The sequence below is a fragment of the Equus przewalskii genome, chromosome 10, assembly GCF_037783145.1.
Source record: "Equus przewalskii isolate Varuska chromosome 10, EquPr2, whole genome shotgun sequence".
NCBI classification, from domain to species: Eukaryota; Metazoa; Chordata; class Mammalia; order Perissodactyla; family Equidae; genus Equus; species Equus przewalskii.
Genome location: NC_091840.1, coordinates 24,613,128 through 24,630,740, shown reverse-complemented (window position 1 = coordinate 24,630,740; position 17,613 = coordinate 24,613,128). Strand labels below are relative to the sequence as shown.

The following is a 17,613-nucleotide window of genomic DNA, read 5'->3' as shown; positions in this document are numbered from 1 at the left end:
AATGGACTTTTCTCCCTAAGCGCCCCAGGGGTGCAGGTTGGAGAGTCGCTCCCTACAAGAATCACGTGGGCCTCCCCAGCTCAAAGTCCCTCGACTTCTGAGCAGGAGTAAGCGTGACTTACTCTCCACAGCGGGACTCGGTGCGCGAGTCTCCTAGAGGTGGAATAAAACACCTCCAGGACTCTTCCTTGTCAGAGTTAGATTACCCCAGCCCTTCGGGGGATGGATCTGGTGGATGTTCTCAGCACGACCTTTCTGGAGGGGTTAACACCTCCTCCCCACCTTCCTTTCAACTTCCCCAAGGTAGAAGCTTTTTATGATTTTCCGGCTTGTTTGGTTTTAGTGTTTGTTGGTGGTTGTAGCGTTGGTCTTCCCCTTCCTCCCACCCCTCCCTCCAAAAAGTGATTAAAATCTGTTAAAGGATTTAATTAAGAGAATTAAATGAAAAGGAAGGAGGCGCAAATGAGTTGGGGGAAAAACCCACACCAAAGCTATTCGCAACGATTAAATCGCCATTTTAACCATATAATGGAGTTTGCATCCTGAAAGGGGAAATCAACGCTCATATCTCATCAATAATTCATAGAGTCCGGGATCACGCAGAGGTCAGCAGACGGGGCCCTGAGCGTTGGCCTGCTTGGGGCTCCGAGCGGCTGCCTCATATATTACCCTCCGGCCACACCGCGGCCACCTCCACCACTCCCAGCCCAGGGCATGGGGCATGCTGACAGGTTTAGGCGGATTTTTCATTCTTTCTTTTGTTGAATTTACTGAGACCAGTTTGCGGGCTCCAAGAGGAAGTGGGGAATTTAGGGGACTGGAGAGGATTGGACTTCGGGCAATTCGAGAGCTGCTGGACCCGAATATCATCACCATCCCAAGTTTTAATCTCTCTCTTCCCCCTCTTTCTTCTTTTCTTTATGTTTTAGGCATCTTCTGATCTCTCTTCTCCCCAGATTTCCTCTTGGAGAGGAAAATGCTCTCTCTGCAGCATCCTCTAGCTTCTCCTCCCTGGAAAAGGCTCCCAGGCTGCCCAGCCGTGCTCTGGCCTTGCTCTCCCGAGTGGGTTCGGGCTGAGCCCCGAGCGCTGCGGCCTCGGCGCCGCCCGCGCCTGGCTTTGGTTGCAGGGATCCCTGACCTCAGAGCCTTGTGGGGTAGGGATGGAGGCATCTAGGGAGGAAAGGTACCTCGCAGTCCCCAGTCAAGCTTGCCTAGCCAAGAGATGACCCAGGCCAGGGGGAAAGGAAGGGCTGAGCCTGGGAAGCAGCATTTAGGAGAGAAGTGAAGGGAAAGTCCCAGCATGTGGGAACGTCTCCGCTTCAGAGCTTGGAGGCACCAGAGAGGATAATCCCTATAGATCGGAGCTCCTGCGGCCCGTTCCATTCTCCTTCTCTCTCTCTCTGTCTCTTTAATGAGCTCCCTTTTCTGTTTTCCAGCTCCCAAGGGCCCCTAGGAAAGAAGAACAAACGCTTCCCTGTGAGAGGTGGGGGCCTGGGAAGCGATATTTGGGTACAAGGGAAACCGAAAGAGCGCAGGTCATCGGCGCGGCCGCTGCGCTGGCCGGGAGGCAGAGGCTGTAACGTCCCGAAGCTGCCAGTAGAGTCCGCCTTAGACCAAGTTCACAGCCAGGCTGGGGCCTCCGAGGCGCCAGCGAGCGGCCGCGCAAAGTGGCCCCGGGTCCGCTGGGCCTTGCATGGTCTGGACACGGAGCGCTCTCCCGAGCCCTAGGGGGGTCTATGGCCCCCTCCGCTCCCAAGGAACCCTTGCTCCAAGCTCTTTCCGCTCTTCAGCCCAGAAACACCCTTGTCCAGGTTATGCTACCCATTCTACCGCTCCTCACACGTCCCCTTGCGCAGCAACGGCGGCCCCACCCTGGGGGACAAGAATAGAGAGGAGTGGGCGGTCAAAAGCTCTTCCAGGCATCCTAACACGACAGACCGGTGAAAATGCAGCAAGTGGGGTCAATGCAGAAAGTGGGGTTGGTGTCTTTTCCAAGGAGTTATTTAATAATCAAAAGACCCCTCTTGCCCAGGTCTAAGGCCCTTAGTTGGGGGGAGAAAGGACCGCGTGTAGGGGGGAGGGGTAGGGAAGGCGTTTTGCGCTTGGGTTTCTGCAGCCGGCGCAGCGGAATGAGACTCTGGGCGGTAAGGCCAGTGTTATTGCCGGAGGGGTCGCGAAGTTGGAGGGTCAAAAGTTTACAGCGTGCGTGAGCGTCTAGTGGCGGGGGCGGGGTGGGAGAGGGGAGGACGCTGTGTGTGCGAAGCTAGGACAGAGCGAGCACGGGATGCTCGAGGTAAGGAAGAGTTGTGGGGTCGGGGAGTGGGGGAACACCACTGGGGCGGGGGAGAGGTAGACATCTGGGGAAGGAGAAACTGAGGGAGGAAGAAACCTTTCTCCAAAAAACCGCGTTGGTGCCGTGGGGAGCTGCACCAAAGAGAGCGCTGCGGGCATGGCGAATCTTGTGCGCAATTTTCTCCCCCAAAGATAACCTTTGAGTCACCACATAAAATTTAATTAAAACCTACCCAGCCGCACACATTAAAAAAAATCCAATTACCCACACGTCCTTGCAGGACGTTTGCTGGGGCCAAAGAAGGCTTCCAAGGTGAAGGCCTGATTCTCACCAACATCAGCACCACCGTGCTTCCCCTAAAGGGGTCGAACTGCTGCCTCCCCCAACCCCCTTCCCCCAGGCAGGCCTGCTTTTCAGGGACTCCTCACCCCCAGGCTGGGTCCAGGCAGCAGGAGTCCACGACCATGGGCCCAGACTGGAGGGTTTCTAAACTTCCATCCCTCTTTCCAAATTGCTTAGGTTTAAGAACTTGGATATTGAAAGAAGGCAGGCTTGTTCAGACTCTCTTTCCCAGACCTCCACTTGCATGTTCATCCAGAATCCCTCTCTTCCTCTTTAAAGAGGAGGGACGGGAAACGAGGAGGAAAAATACCGAATGGCCTCATAGAGATTTTTTTAACTGGAGTTGAAACAGGCGACCTGAAATGAACCTCGAATCCATGCATTGAGCTTAGTTCTTAAGTAAAATGCTTTAGAGAGACTATAATTATAACACCAGGGCATATGCCTACTTTGGGTCTTTAAATGACTGTTGCATTATGAGATGCCATCATAGTCTCTTCCAAGCATTTAACAAAGAGGGGTGCTGTGGGTGTGCTGTGGTTTGTCCTGCCAGAATAGAGAGAACCTGAGAGTTTTCACAAAGATGCCTTTTAAATATAGCCAGAAGAAACAACGATTTCATGTCAAATTTTGAATCAATATGACCCCAGTTTTTGACCTAACCAACTGGATGTGGGTCTCCATTTCTATTCAATCTTCAGGCAAGTTTCGCTGGAGAGTCAGGCCAGGAAGGAATTCCTGGGGCCCAGAGGAGGTAGAGGTGAAAACCTGAACTGGAGGAATCTGTCTCCTTCTGTTCCCCCTCAGTCTCTTTTCCCTCCATTCCAGGACAAAATGGTAGCAAATTTATGGTTCTGTGGGATAGACTGGAGCAGCCCAGGGTCCTAGGCTGGAGGGGCCTCAAGCTGTGTGCCTTGGGATGCTCTCCCCTGACCCCCCTTCACTAGGAGAATACCACCCTGCTGACACTCCCCCTAGACTTGAACTGGGTGGAAGGGAAGTCACCTAACCCTCCTCTGCTGGTCCGTTGGAGGCTGAACAAATGGGGAAATGGGTTGTTGGCAGTCCAGCAACTTCTAATGCTGAAGGGACAAACCAAAGAAAATCTTTGAGTATTTTCAATATCTCCTTGATTCGCTCCTGAACCTCCTTGTGGTGGTGATGGGGGCAGGCAAACAAATTACTGTATAGATGAGAGGTGGTTTTAAATAAATTAGGGGAGGATGTTGTTTTGTTTTTAAAGGAGAATTAAAGCCTCTGAAAGCCAAGTGCCCAGCTTTGACCAGAGCAGTCCAGCCCCTCTCTCAGGGTTTTCTCTGTTTTCCCCAAATGCCAGCCTATGGACCAAATCTCAGCAGGGAGGTGGAAAGGTCATTCCTGGGGCCCTGGAGCCTCCAAAGTTTGGGCAGAAATGGGGGTATCTCTGGCACTGGGGAGGGAATAAAGCAGATGGAGTGTGCAATGGGGTCAGGATACAGGCCCTGCCAGTGCAGCCATTTATAGGGAAGACAGGAGAGAAGGGGGCTCTGGCTCAGGCCTGCTCTCTGGGACCCAGATCCCCAAGGCCACATTGCCTCTTCTCCAGGTGCCAGCCTCCTTCACAGGCCATAAAGGGAACCTCCATGGATTCCCATCCTCTCCCTCTTTGCCCTGGAAACCCAAACTGACAAAAATATAGGAATGACGGAATATCAAAGCAGGGGCCTGCCGGGCAGAGTCCTATCCAAATAGGGTTTTTGGGGGGATGGGAGCTGGGTGAAGGGAAGAGAAGGTTCTGGCAAAAAGTCGAGCTGGAGAGGATGAACTGAATCAAATTCCTGCTCTGTCATTTTTCTCCCAAGTAATGACCTGCGCAAAATTCAATATGACCGAGCGAACTGCGCGAGCGTATTATGGTAACTGCCTGCTCGTGGGGGAGGCCCGGAGAGGGGTGAACCGCAGGTCACGGCGTCTAAAAATTATTAAAATGTTCGAGAGCCTCGTGACGCGCCTAGCTGTTTAACAAAGACTGCCAAAGTATGAGATTAATACGAAAACTTGCGCTTCAAAAACAAAAACACATCAAAAAAAAGTCTTGTTCCGGCTTCCAAGGGGGCCCGTAGCTCCTCTGCCCGCAGCCGCGGTTCGGTTTTCCGGATACACAATAGTGGACAAGAGCGAGCTCATCCGCTGCCGGCGGGTCCGCGGGCGGGTCGGCGGCCGGGAGGGCGCGGGGAGCGGCCGGGTGAGTACTCCTGCCGGCTCCCCTCTGGGCCTTCCACTCCTCCGCGCCGCTGGGCTGCCGGCGCGCCGGCCGGCCGGCTGGGCGCTCGCCTCCACGGCCCTTCGGTTTCCCTCCCTCGCTCTGTCCCTCCCTCCCCGCCGACAAAAGGTAGATGATTTCGCGAGGGCTGGACACGCCCGGGCTGGTGGAAGGGGCTGAGCAGCGACAGGTCACGCTAGCAACCTGTGGCTGCGGGAGAAGGTGGCTGGCGAGCCAGTGAACGACCCCGGATCGCAGGAGAGGCGGCTCCGAGCGCGCGCGCGGAGCCCTTGCTCATATTTTTATTATGCGTATTGATGTTAGTATTCTTCCGGGGAGTGGAGGGGAGAGGCAGCCTCCCGCTCTGGTGAAACCCGTCTTGAGAGTCGCTGATAAATCCTGTCCTCCACCCACCTCGGCTGGGGTGGGGGTGCGGCGCCTCGGTGGCATGGGCAGGTGGTGGCTCCCAGCGCGCAGAGGAGAAAATCTCCGCGCTCTGTCCCTAGGATCGGCCATACCCAGCCCCGCAGTGGCTCTGCTTCCCATCTGTCTCTTGGGGTGCTCTGGGCACCTGGGCCGCGTCTCTTGTGAAGTGTAGAGCAGCAGAGAGGCCCAGTGGCCAGCCAAGCGGCCCTCCCAAAATTCTGAAAAGCCGACGAGTTGGACGGGTTTCAGAGAGCGGGCAAGTTGAGAAGGGCAGGAGGTATGGGGTGGGGGAGGGGCCTGGCCAGTTGGAATGGGTCGTGGAGCCCCTGACTGCGTGGCCTTTGACAAGACTGGGGAAAGGTCCCTGCTTGACACTGGGGGGCTAGTGGGGGTCCTACCTCACACATTTTGTCTGTGGGCCCAGGGCCAGACTTCAGTGTCCTTGGGTGCCCAGATGGGGGTCTGAGATTACCAGCTGGACCCTCTCTTGGCAAAGATAACTACAAAATAATTGTGTGTGTGTGTGTTTGATTTTTCAAATGTACGTGAGTCCAGCCTGGCTGGGAGAGTGTTAGTGTTAGAAATCAGGCCTAGAGGCCGACGTTGGCAATCTAGATGTGGGATAGAGGGTCTCTGGACCTGGGTGCTGGCAGGTGGAAGTTCTCTTCATGCGCACCTGCGAGGCTTCCAGGACTGGGGATGGGCAGAGATTTCTGGAGTGTGGCGGTTAGAGGGTGGTTTTTTGTGTTGTTGCTATATTTGTTAATTAAATTTTTATTATTCTGACTTGCTCACTAGGGATGCAGTGTTTCTGAGACCCAGGGAGATGGGCAGGGAGTCTGGGTGGGGAGGAGGCTTCTGTGCACACTTCCCCTCACCCTGTGAAGGCCCTCAGCTTTCACATTCTAGGACTCAGTTCCCTCCAGCCCAATCCCATCTCCCAGTCTAGCAAATTGAGCAGCTCCTGGGAGCCTCAGGAAGTTCGTTTGGAACCCCCAGACCCCCTAGATTACCCAGATCCCCATTTTGGTCCCACTGCCAGCAGCCCGAGCAGGTGGCCAGATGAGAAACTTTAGACAGAACCTGCCTGGGGCTAGGGAGGTGGGGAAAACAGGATTCCTCCCCACACTCCGGGGATTATCCCCCTTTTCTGGCCCCAGGGGGTGTGGGAGGTTGGGAGGGACGGGAACATCATCTGGCTGCATCTTTTATGGTTCCTCATCGCCCTTCATTCGGAAGTGAAACGCCTTTGATCTTTTTCTCAGGTTATAAACAGAATTGCCCGTCATTAAATATCCGGGGCCCCATCTGCTTGGTCTCCTAGCATTTTTCTTTACAGCTGTTTCTCTCTTTTTACCATAGAATTTTTCCAAAAGGACTTTTACGACACCTCCCTTCACACCCAGCCGCCTCTCTCTCCTCCCTTTGCTGAGAGGCGCCTTGGAAAATATCTAGATATTCGTTTGATCACAAACTAAAGGCTGCGAGGGGCACGGAGGAGACGATTGGGGTTTTGTTTTTCTTTAAAAAAAAATAAAAGTCCTGGGGGGGAGGGGAGGGGCGTGAGGGCACCCAGAAGGGCCTGATTCTGACTTCGAGGCAGCCTCAGGATGACCCTTCCTCCTTTTGTGCCTAGCTAATGTTTACATCTCATAATTCATGCGCCGCCGAGAGTTTCGCTGCGGCCGGCCGCGAGGTTCGTGTCCTTTGCGGACTGGCTGCTTCTATTTCTCTTTAATAGAAGAGAAAGAGAATTGAAAACCTTGTAATCCCAAGAATGGACCCGCAGTGCCTTTGCCCGTTGCCAGAGCTCAAAACTAGAACAAAACGAAATAAAATCCAAGCGCTCAAACCATACCCCAAACGAAGAACGCGCCGAAAGTAGGAGAGCTGGAAAATTTCTGGGCCAAGAAGATGTCTGTCTTCTGTATATACCCTGTAGATCCGAATTTGTGTAAGGAATTTTGTGGTCACAAATTCGTATCTAGGGGAATATGTAGTTGACATAAACACTCCGCTCATTTTTTTTCCCCGAAGAAAGATTTTTTTCTAAATGAGGACCATCAGGTGACTGACCACGCGACGACGCCTTCCTTTTTCTTTTTTCCTCTTTCTTTTCCTCCTTGCGCTGGTTAGAGATGGAGGAATCATCTACCTGGAATCTCCCCACGCCTGCCCCTGGGAGCCTTGGTCCTTTTGCACTTCTCTTAATAGGTTAATGTTGATGTTTTTATTTTATCCTCTCCCTCAAGCCTACTTATTATCTATTCCGGGCTCAGGGAGGTTTTACTGAAAATCCGGGGAAAAAATAACTGTTGTCTTCAGTGTGCGAAGGCGAAGGAAATTCGCTTTTCAAACGGATGCTGAGGTCGCCTTTCCGTTTGGGTTCAGAACAAGATGCCCTGGAAACACGCGATTACCAAGGGGTGTTATTGTGGGGGGGGGGGGCACCTCTAAGGCTCTTATCCCCAGAATCACAGGGATGTGAGATTTCTATTCGTTGGGGAGGAGGCTGCATTAGTGGCAATTAGAACGTCTGGACGCCGTGGTTAGTATTGCTCCGGTGGCTCTGGAATTAGCAAATTGCCATTCAATGTGCTCTTAAAAGTTGTAGGGTTTTTACTCCAGGGCTCATGTTCAGTGTGGGAAATCAAGTCGTTTATCCCGGTTGGGCCGCGTGGGGTAAGGGGAGGAATGGATACGAGAGGGGAACAGACGGACTGACTGACACAGCCAAACTAATAGCGCAGCTAAATGCGATCTGGAAGGCGAGGTCTCCCCGAATTAGTGCATGAATTTCCTATCGATCCGCCCGCGGTTCCATTCATCTCTGACAAGTCCCTCCGTGCACCCGCCTGCTTGCTCCCGACGCCTCCTCTCTCACTCCCTACCCCTCCCCATGCGGCTGCAGAGAAAAGCCTTGCGCTCAGAGCCTCGCCCCCATGTGGGTTCCCTTCTCTGGGCGGAGCCCCCAGTCAGCCCCTCACTTAACTCCCCACACAGACGCCGGCGGGGCCATGGGTTCCCTCCCGTTGTGAGGAGGTGATGGGGGCCTATGGAAGGCAGAGAATGCTGGGCGGAGGTGAGGCAGGGCAGAAGGGACTACACCAGGAGCCCCAACTTCTGGGGGGATCCCGGGATTGCGCTCTGCCCAGCACCCCAACAGGCCCTCCGGTGGCAACCTGCTCGCTCGCTCGCTTGCTCGCTCTCTCCGTCTCCCAGATTCCGGAGAGAGCCGGGCGGGCGAGGAGGCGGTCGCCCCGCAGGAGCCCTATGTAAATCCTGGTGTTGGGTGGGTGGGGAGGGGGAAGAGAAGAAGGGGAAATAAACCTCTTTGGCTGGAGTAGGGTCTGGGTGAGCAGATTTCCTTATCCGGGAATCGCAGGCGGGGCGGCCATTGGTTCCGAGGATCACGTGGGCCCCTAACTTTGTTCACTTGACAGTAAGTAGGAGGGCTTTCGGAAACAGGAAAACGAGTCAGGGGTCGGAATAAATTTTAGTATATTTTGTGGGCAATTCTCAGAAATTAATGGCTATGAGTTCTTTTTTGATCAACTCAAACTATGTCGACCCCAAGTTCCCTCCGTGCGAGGAATATTCACAGAGCGATTACCTACCCAGCGACCACTCGCCGGGGTACTACGCCGGCGGCCAGAGGCGAGAGAGCAGCTTCCAGCCGGAGGCGGGCTTCGGGCGGCGCGCGGCGTGCACCGTGCAGCGCTACGCGGCCTGCCGGGACCCCGGGCCCCCGCCGCCTCCGCCACCACCCCCGCCGCCCCCGCCACCGCCCGGGCTGTCCCCTCGGGCTCCTGCGCCGCCGCCCTCCGGGGCCCTCCTCCCGGAGCCTGGCCAGCGCTGCGAGGCGGTCAGCAGCAGCCCCCCGCCGCCTCCCTGCGCCCAGAACCCCCTGCACCCCAGCCCGTCCCACTCCGCGTGCAAAGAGCCCGTCGTCTACCCCTGGATGCGCAAAGTTCACGTGAGCACGGGTGAGTGCGTGGGCACCCCTTCCCCCTCCCGCCCCCGGCGCTTTACACCCGAAGGGACCAGGAGGCATGGGGCGGGGGGAAGCTGGGGGAAGCCAATTGTCCCCGCTATAAACTCGCCATTGCCGGAGATTTACGGTCGCCTGTTTTCAGAGCCACATAATTACATCCCCCATAAATTTTTATGGCCCGGTGGGCCCCGCGCCTTTGAAGTCGGTTCCCCATCCTCTTTGCCATTCTCACCAGCGACTTTTTTGCCGGGGAGATGCAGTCTCAGTGAAGTTGGAGGTTGGGGAGGGGTGTAGGAGGTGGGGGAGGAGAAGGAGGAGGAGGTAATCTGTATTTAAGCAGAGAGTGGAGTCAACTCCCAGTATTTATTTTTCCCTTTCTTTCCTCTAGTCTGGCTCCTTGGCTGGAGAAGTAAGCAAAACTTTTTACTGGGGGCAGGCACCGCTTTGGAATCTGAGCAGCGAGGGTGGGAACTAACAGAAGAAAGGTTTAGGGACGCTCCCCTCCCTCTTTCACCCCTCAATTTCCCATCCAGGGCCCCAGGCCAAGGGGGGAAAGAGGAGAGTTTAAAACCTTGTGAAGATTTCTCAGTCCCCCACCCCACCCCACCCCACCCCACCCCCTCTCCAGACTTCTGAACAACGTAGAGACAACACAACCTTCCAAAACTTGGAGGTCTCTTTCTCTTCCCGGGGTCTCGTTTTCTTCCCTTTTCGTCCCCACCCCCCCCCCCCCCCCCCGTGGAGGAAGAAGAGGTGGCGGGAGTGGGAGGGATGGAGACACTGTGCTAGCTGGAAGAAAGAGCTCTCCCTCCTCCCTTTCGGGGCAATAAAACTTTCTCTTTCTCCCTCTCTCTGTGTGTGTCCAGTAAACCCCAATTACGCCGGCGGGGAGCCCAAGCGCTCTCGGACCGCCTACACTCGCCAGCAGGTCTTGGAGCTGGAGAAAGAATTTCACTACAACCGCTACCTGACGCGGCGCCGGAGGGTGGAGATCGCCCACGCGCTCTGCCTCTCTGAGCGCCAGATCAAGATTTGGTTCCAGAACCGGCGCATGAAATGGAAAAAAGACCACAAGTTGCCCAACACCAAGATCCGCTCGGGTGGCACCGCAGGCGCAGCCGGAGGGCCCCCTGGCCGGCCCAACGGAGGCCCCCCCGCGCTCTAGTGCCCCTCGCGCGGGAACCGCGAACCTCGGGGCGGGGGTGGGTTGCGAGCGCGAGGGGTTTGGGGGAGAGAGGCGGGAGGGGACCCTGGGGCCTGGGCCCGAAAAAGCCTACCTACCCCCCCTCCCACTTTATCTATTTACAAGAATAAACGCAGAGGAGGGGAAGGGAAAGCTTTATTTATAGAAATGACAATAGGGAGCCGGGCGAGGCCCCCCAAAAGCAAGGTTCAAGTCTCTTGCTTTCTTCCTTAAAAAAAAAAAAGAAGAAGGAGGAGGAGGAGGAAGAAAGAAAAAGACAGAAAGAGAAATAGGAGGAGGCTGCACTCCTCGTTTTCAGCTTTGGCGAAGATGGATCCACGTTTCATCTTTAATCACGCCAGGCCCAGGCCCATCTGTCTTGTTTACTCTGCCGAGGAGAGGACGGGCCTCGGTGGCGACCATTACCTCGACACCCGGCTAACAAATGAGGCCCGGCTCGGCCGCCGCCGCCTCTGCTACTGCCGCTGCTGGAAGACAGTCTGGATTTTCTTTCTTTGTCCCCCATTCCTGACACCCAGCGAAACCACTCTGACTGCCAGATAGCGCAGTGTTTTGGCCACGGTAACAAACGCACACACACAACCTCCTTCTCCTCCTCCGTGCCCCTTCTTGGGGACACTGACTGCTCACCGCCTTCCACCGCGGGGCTGGGGTGGGGGGCAGCAGGAAGGGGCCAAGTGGAGGTGAGGGCAGCCTTGGCAACGCAGGAGTGGGCAGGGAAATTGAATCCAAGAAAAAAAGAGGCCGGGAGACCCAGGAGGGCCTTCCTCTGGAAGATCAAGCCGTTCCCGGCAGGGTGAGGGTCCAGTTCAGTTTGAAAGCTGGGCACAGCCTTCTCACGAACTTAGAGTTGTACAGCGGCCGGGGGAGCCTTCTCTCCTAGACTGAAAATGAATGTGAAGTTAGGAAATAAAAGGTTGTGCCCCTCTTGGTCTGGGAAATGATGCTACAGAGATCTCTCCCATAGTTAATCATTGTTGCATTGATTATTATTATTATTATTATTAATTATTATTATTTTATGTCATGTGCGTCCTTTCTCCTATTCCCTTTCTGACATTCCAAACCAGGCCCCTTTCCTAGTAGTGGGGCTGCCTGAGTCTAGAACCCTTTGTTGGCGTGAAAATTTGTGTCCTGTACAGAGTGACTATAGAAATAAATGTTTGGTTTCTCGTGACCAGCACGGCGTGTTTTTGTTGAAACCTTGCTGTAAAGGTACAAATGCCCCCCAGCGTATATCCTAAGCACCCCGGTCCATTCAGCCTCATGGTGTATGTGGTTGAGGATTTTTTTCAGAGTCTGATGGGAATTTCTATCTCAGAGGACTCGAAATTGTGGTAGCTGGTTTGTTTTCCTTTTGGGGTGGGTGTGTTTTGTTTGGGGCTTTTAATTTGTTCTTTCCAGTCCAAAAATGGATTGAGAGGGCTGACTCCAATCCCTAATGGGGGGGAAAATGTTTCATTCTAGGACACAAGAGGCTTAAGTATGGCAAAGCCTTTCATATTGTGATTTATTTGTCATAAGCAAATAAAATGCAGTTAAGCTGTCTCCTTCTAGACAGACGGCTCTTTGGTTATTAAAGTTCCGAAAGAGAGGATTCTGCGAGGCTGGCCTCTTTCCTCCCGCGTAAGAAGGTACTGTTTTCCTCTGAGGTGTTTAAGGCTTTAATGAGTCTAATTTTTTGCACAGATGTTTCTGGGTGTTTGCAGGTTTTCAGAGTATTTTTATATTACAAAGGAGCTAGCCGATGCCATAGCTCAAACTCTGACAAGCAAATAGATAATCAAGAAGACAAATGGCCTCTTTTGTGAAGCCCTGCTCCTGTATTAATTTTCATTTTCTTTCTCATAGAAAGTATTGAAAGTACAACTGGGGACCAAATAGCTTTCTGCCTCTGAGGTCCCAGTCACCCCTAGAATGGAATGGGGGCAGGGAAGGGAGTGCGGGTGACCCTCAGAAGCTGCTTTTGTGCAGCACCCAAGAGAAGTTCTAAGGTCTCGGGGTTCCGGCCTCGGGGGCTCTGGTCCTATGGTGGTCCAGAGTACAGCCACCCTGCCTCCAAAAAGCTGGGGGCTCAGGAGAGCATATGCAACTAAAAGTCATTTTTCCATCCCGTCTCCCTTCAGAAAATAAAAATAGCCAATTCCACCCGCACGTTTTATTGTTATTTCTTTTGTGTTCTTCTGGTTTGCAGCGCCCAGGAGTTTGAGGCTGGGTAGGGCCCAGGGACAGACGGGGCCCAGTGTCCACAGCGCAGGAAAGGGCGGCTGAACCGCCTGTTTAAATGCTGCCGGGAGACTCATAAAAAATCGCCCAGGACCTGGAGGATGAGAGTGGCGAGCTTTGTTTCGGTGGAATCGCGGTGCGATGCTTAGCTGCCAGGGGATGCAGCCGCTCTTACGAGAGGGGGGGAAATAGTTCTTAAAAAGCATATGCCCCCCCAGGAATGCCCCTATAGAACCAAATCAAAGCTGCTCCTTGGAAGGTATGAATAGAATTAAAAAGATTTCTATGGAGCTTAAAGTTCACAGCCATTCTGTGTAGACAAGAGCTAAGAAAAATGTGAGAATTATACAGAAAACCATTAATCACTTCTTTTCTTTAAATACGTATCCTCTCTCCTTTGTTATTATTCAACAGCAAATCTCCGCAGACCGGCTGTTGGGGGAAAAAAGTGTTAGCCGTCTCTCCCGGATCTGCGAGGGGGAAAAAATTTGGAACCATAAAGTTGAAAACTTTTTTCTCTCAGTTTGGAAGAAGCCCTTCATCATGAATGGGATCCGTGGAGTTCGGGCAAGAGGAGGGGAGAGGCGCAAAGGTAACAAAGCCCCTGCCTGGGCTGGCATTTTTCTTTTCTTTCTTTCTTTCTTTCTTTCTTTCTTTTTTTTTTTTTTTATCGTTTTATGGGCTCTTTTTACAAGGGAAAGAAGAAACTCTCTCCTCCTTTTCTTTTTCAACTATCTTCACGGGGGTTTTTATGGTGGATGCTTGGTCAGGTTTGCTGCCTTTTATGATGACTGATGCTTGGGTGAGAGGGAGAGAGAGGGGCCTGACACCTGGAGAGTGTTTGAACTGGTTGGGATGGAAGTGTCCTGGCCCCTGAAAAATCCCAGAGAAGGTTGTTGGTGAGGCAGCTCAGAAGTGCTTTTCTGGTTTTGGAAAATGCAGGCGGGCCTGAGAAGCCCAGCCTGTGTGCATAAGTGTGTGGGTGTGTATAGCAACATGCACATGTGGCCAGTGTGTTCCGTGACTCTGTCTACACTGGGAGCTGTGTCCCATATGTCTGTTTACCGGTGAGCTGTTGGCACTGCCACCTCCTGGAAAAACGGAATGCAGTTCTTGAGTGGAACTCCCCAGCCTTGAAGCGGGGTATCGGTAGATGTCTGCGTTTTGTTTTTTCTTTTTGTGTCTAGCTTGGGATTCTAGACAAATATTTGCAACTCTCTGGAGCAGGAAACTGCTCCGTTCACAGGCAGCGTTCGTTGACCGGAATCTTCCTCCTCGGCTCTCCCCCCCTCCCTTCTTCCTGGAGGCTCAGTGTGCAGTTTGGGTTTGCTCTCTTGGTTTGGGGGCTCTGTTCCCCTCTCTGCGGCCTTCCTTCTGAGGGTGAGGGAGCCAGTGGGCTCTGCCTCAGACCTGAATGTGCTGGCCCTTTTTCCCTGAGGCTCACTGAGGGTTTGGAGGCAGGAGGCTGGCAGGAGAGAGAGTTCATGGAGAGGCCACGTTTTCTAGGCGATTAGCTCAGTATTAGAACCACAAAATGACCTCGGAAGCCCCTTGACCTCTCTGAGACTGGACATTGTGCTGGCTTTTGCCTCCTGCCCAGGAGGGAAAGTCACACCTCCACAGGGAGGGGTCCTTGGGCTGTTGTGTGTCCCATCTTCTCCATCCCCCTCTAGCCTCCAACCCCTTCTTTGCTATCTTGGAATTTCTGGATTGTTTTTCCATTACTGTCCGTTGAGAAGAAAAGAAGTAAAACTTTTAGCCGAGGGGTACAGTGGGGGAGGGAAGTAGGGTGCTGGTCTGTCTCTGTGAACAGCGCCTTCCCTCCCTTGGCTAGCCTGCAACCACCCGCCCCGTGTCTGGTTCATCCCTCCTTCTTTCCTATTTTGCTTGGAGGGGGCTGAGGGAAGAAAGACAAAGGGAGGCAGTATGAGAAGTCTATAGGGTTTCAGAGGGGTAGGGGAATAAGCCCCTGGGTGCTCCTTAGAGGGAGAGGGCTCCCCCGAGAGCCGTCCCTCGGAGGCTGTTGTCTCTCCAGTTCTGATAGCCAAATCCACAGCCTCTTGGCCCACTTGTCTGAAGTTCCTTTGTTTGGGAAGCTAGCCCTGTAATCACTCTCACCCGCTTCCTGTAATCCCCAATCCAACCCCAGCTTCTCACAGAGCCCAGGGAGCACCTCCCCACCAGAGGAGCAAGAGAGAGGGGAGAAGGAGCAGTGTAGGCTGTTCTGATCATTTCCAGGGGATACGCTGCCACATTGACCAAAGTTTCCAGCAACTTTTAATTTAAGAGATGGGTGGAGGTTTTGCTAAGAAGTGAACTCGGAACATAGAGCCTTTCCAAATCTGTACTCTACTGGCTGTATCTTAAAAGTCCACACCAGCAGCTGTCGTCTTAGGAGGAGACAGAGACAAAGAGAAGGAGACAGACAGACAGACAGATTCCAGCTGGGAAGAGGAAATGCTCCCTTCGGGTTAAGACTAGGAGAGACAGAACCTTGCTGGGATGTGTGGGGGGTGTTGGTTTGCATTTTGTAAATTGTCTCCTGTAACTTGGGGACTTTGTCAGACAAGAAATAACTGGCATTGGTTGGTATCCTCTCTTTTGTCCCTGGGTGGCATAACAATGCAGGGGATGGAGGCCTCAGGAAGGGAAGGGAGTGAGTGGAAAGGTAAGCTGGGCTGCTCCTGGACTGAAGATATCTGGGGCTCAGAGGAGATGTGCACCCATTACTCATAAAGGCAGGCAACCAGTTGTGGCCCCTCTATAGGCCCAGGTGACAAAGATCTTGTTATCCAGGACTTTACAAGCTACTGTGTGCAATGTGAGGATTAGGGGCCAAAAAAAGGAAAGAGGAGGGAAACAATGGAAAGGGAAGTTTGGGGTTCACTCAAGGGGTTCGGCCCCACAGGTGGAACTGTGAGGTCCCCTCTTTCTCTTACTCCCAGACTCTGACCTTTGCAAAGCTGAGCACTGCCCTGCTGAAAGGCTCGTTGGCCCCTTTGGCTCAGCTCCTACAATTCCAGCAGCCACACTAATCTTTTGACCTCTCTTCCTCCAGGTCCCTCAGCGGCTCGCCCCACTCTGCCTCCTACTTCCACCCGCCTGGGCAGACCCGGGCTACCCGGTCCTACCAGAGACGGGAGGTGGCCCCAGGGCTGGTGGTGGGTCTCCCTGGGAAGCACCGGCCGGCCCGGCCAGGGGGATCTGGTTGGAAAACGGAGTTGGGAAGTTTCCCAGCGTGAGTTGAGCGCTGACGGATTTGTGATCGGCCATAAAACCAGCGCGTTTAGATTCGTAAATCAATCTCGCCTTTCTCACAGTATAAACCTTCGCTTTATCGGCAGCAAGAAAGTGCTCAGCTCGCGCCCGGGCGCTTGTTTATTTGAACATGGACATTCCCAGGAACCAGAGAGTGTGGGCATTTTAACAGAACCTGCCCGGCATGCCTTCGTGTCATTTTGCAGTTTGTTTTCTCATCCTTAAAAATAATTTCTTGGTTGCAGAGATTGCTGTCTTTCCCTGCTCCAGCAGATTATCTCCTCTCTCCCTGGCTTGTATTTTTCTTTTAGACTTCAGTGGAGTGTTTTTATTTGGGGGACTATTTTAATGGGTTTGTGGCCAGGACCTTACAGGGAGTTGCCCTCGCTGGAGCCAGCCCGGGGCCCACGTTGGGAGGAGGCTGAATTCAATACCAGTCTGTGTTTTGTATCTGGACAATCAAAGCCGACTACCCCCCTACAGAGTCTGGGCCAGCCGGCGCCCCACCCGTGTGTGTCTCGATCGAGATTCCGAGGAGGCCAGTCCAGCTCAGTGCCTCGGGCAGGGGCCGTGCTGCTGCCACAGCTGGACCGGCCTGAGGCGATACCGCGGAGGTCGTTAAGGCAGCTGAGTCCTCAACCTTCTCCCCACTGAGTTGCTTCTGGTTCAGACCCCTTCAAACAAACTAAGGGCGGCCCCACAGCCCCATGCTCCCCTAAACCCCATTTGTTCTTCCCGTCCTGCCTGCCCCAGCCGCTTGGCCAGGCTGCCCAGAGCTGCTGAAGATAAAGCTGGGAATGTGTGGTGAGGGGCTTCTTCAGGAATATCTTTTCTGCTCCTCTTTGCAACTCCCCCCCAACCACTGTGGCCAAGGACTCCACTTCTGCTTGTAACTGATCTGCTCATTCTGGAGCCAAGCTGTATGTGAAGGTTTGGAGGATGTTTTGTTTTGTTTATATCTGAGATGAAGGAGTCTGTGTATGTTTCTCTCTCTAGGCCTGGGGGATGGATTTCTCCTATCTTCCCCATAGTTAACCCTTTAATATGCACCCCCTCCCCCTGTTTTCCCCATTGATCAATCTCCATTGTCTGCTGCTGGAAGCTCAGGGTACTAACACCTGGGAAATAGGGACCCCAGGCTGCCAGGCCAACTTTAAAGTCTCTCTCTTCCCTTTCTCTCCTCTTCCCTCTGGTGCGAATCTCCAGCTGTCTTCACTGTGTGTTGGGGGTGGAGGGGACTGAAACAGGGTGTGACATAGGTAGAGAGACTGAGTGTCCACTTCTTTTGTGTAGAAACCTTAGTCCGGGTCTTTGTCTCCAGAGCATATTCTTAGTGGGTCAGTTGAATTTGGCTCCTGAGAACAGTGACAGCACAACGAAAAAAAGTCCCCCTTGCGGTTATCCTCAACTCTGGAAGCTCCAGAGTCATCTCTTCACCCTGTCCCTTTTCTGTCCCTTCAAAAGGTACCACAAAAGATCATAAAGAGAATTGAAGCCAGAAACCCCATTCTTTATACACATATAACATGGACTTATGAAGTGTTCAGTTGAAGCCGGTCCTTTTGGAAATTTTGTCGATTATTTAGGAAATGGGGAGTGGATCTCTCCAAAATATCCTAGGAGTGAGG

At 53.3% G+C, this 17,613-nt stretch overlaps 2 protein-coding genes across 8 annotated transcripts in view; both read left to right on the top strand.

The window, feature by feature from the left end:
- The window catches only part of HOXB3 (homeobox B3), a 55,199-nt gene that overhangs the window by 17,206 nt on the left and 20,380 nt on the right, over window positions 1-17,613 (top strand). For 2 of the 6 annotated variants that reach the window (XM_070560579.1, XM_070560581.1), the window contains exon 2: window positions 13,142-13,319. The gene's annotated coding sequence lies outside the window, so the exon portion shown is untranslated. Of the gene's footprint in view, window positions 1-1,080; window positions 4,860-11,829; window positions 12,136-12,695; window positions 12,987-13,141; window positions 13,320-17,613 lie in introns of those variants that run through there. The other 4 variants (XM_070560578.1, XM_070560577.1, XM_070560582.1 and 1 more) reach the window with 4 other exon arrangements.
- HOXB4 (homeobox B4) lies at window positions 5,597-11,678 on the top strand. Of its 2 annotated transcripts, XM_070560587.1 has the most exons (3): window positions 5,597-8,385; window positions 8,881-9,289; window positions 10,164-11,678. In XM_070560587.1, exons 1-3 carry the CDS (start codon window positions 8,359-8,361, stop codon window positions 10,460-10,462), a joined length of 735 nt encoding a protein of 244 aa, XP_070416688.1. In that variant the 5' UTR covers window positions 5,597-8,358; the 3' UTR covers window positions 10,463-11,678. The 2 variants fall into 2 exon arrangements, with proteins under 2 accessions (XP_070416688.1, XP_070416687.1); XM_070560586.1 differs by lacking the exon at window positions 5,597-8,385 and having other exon boundaries at window positions 8,392-9,289.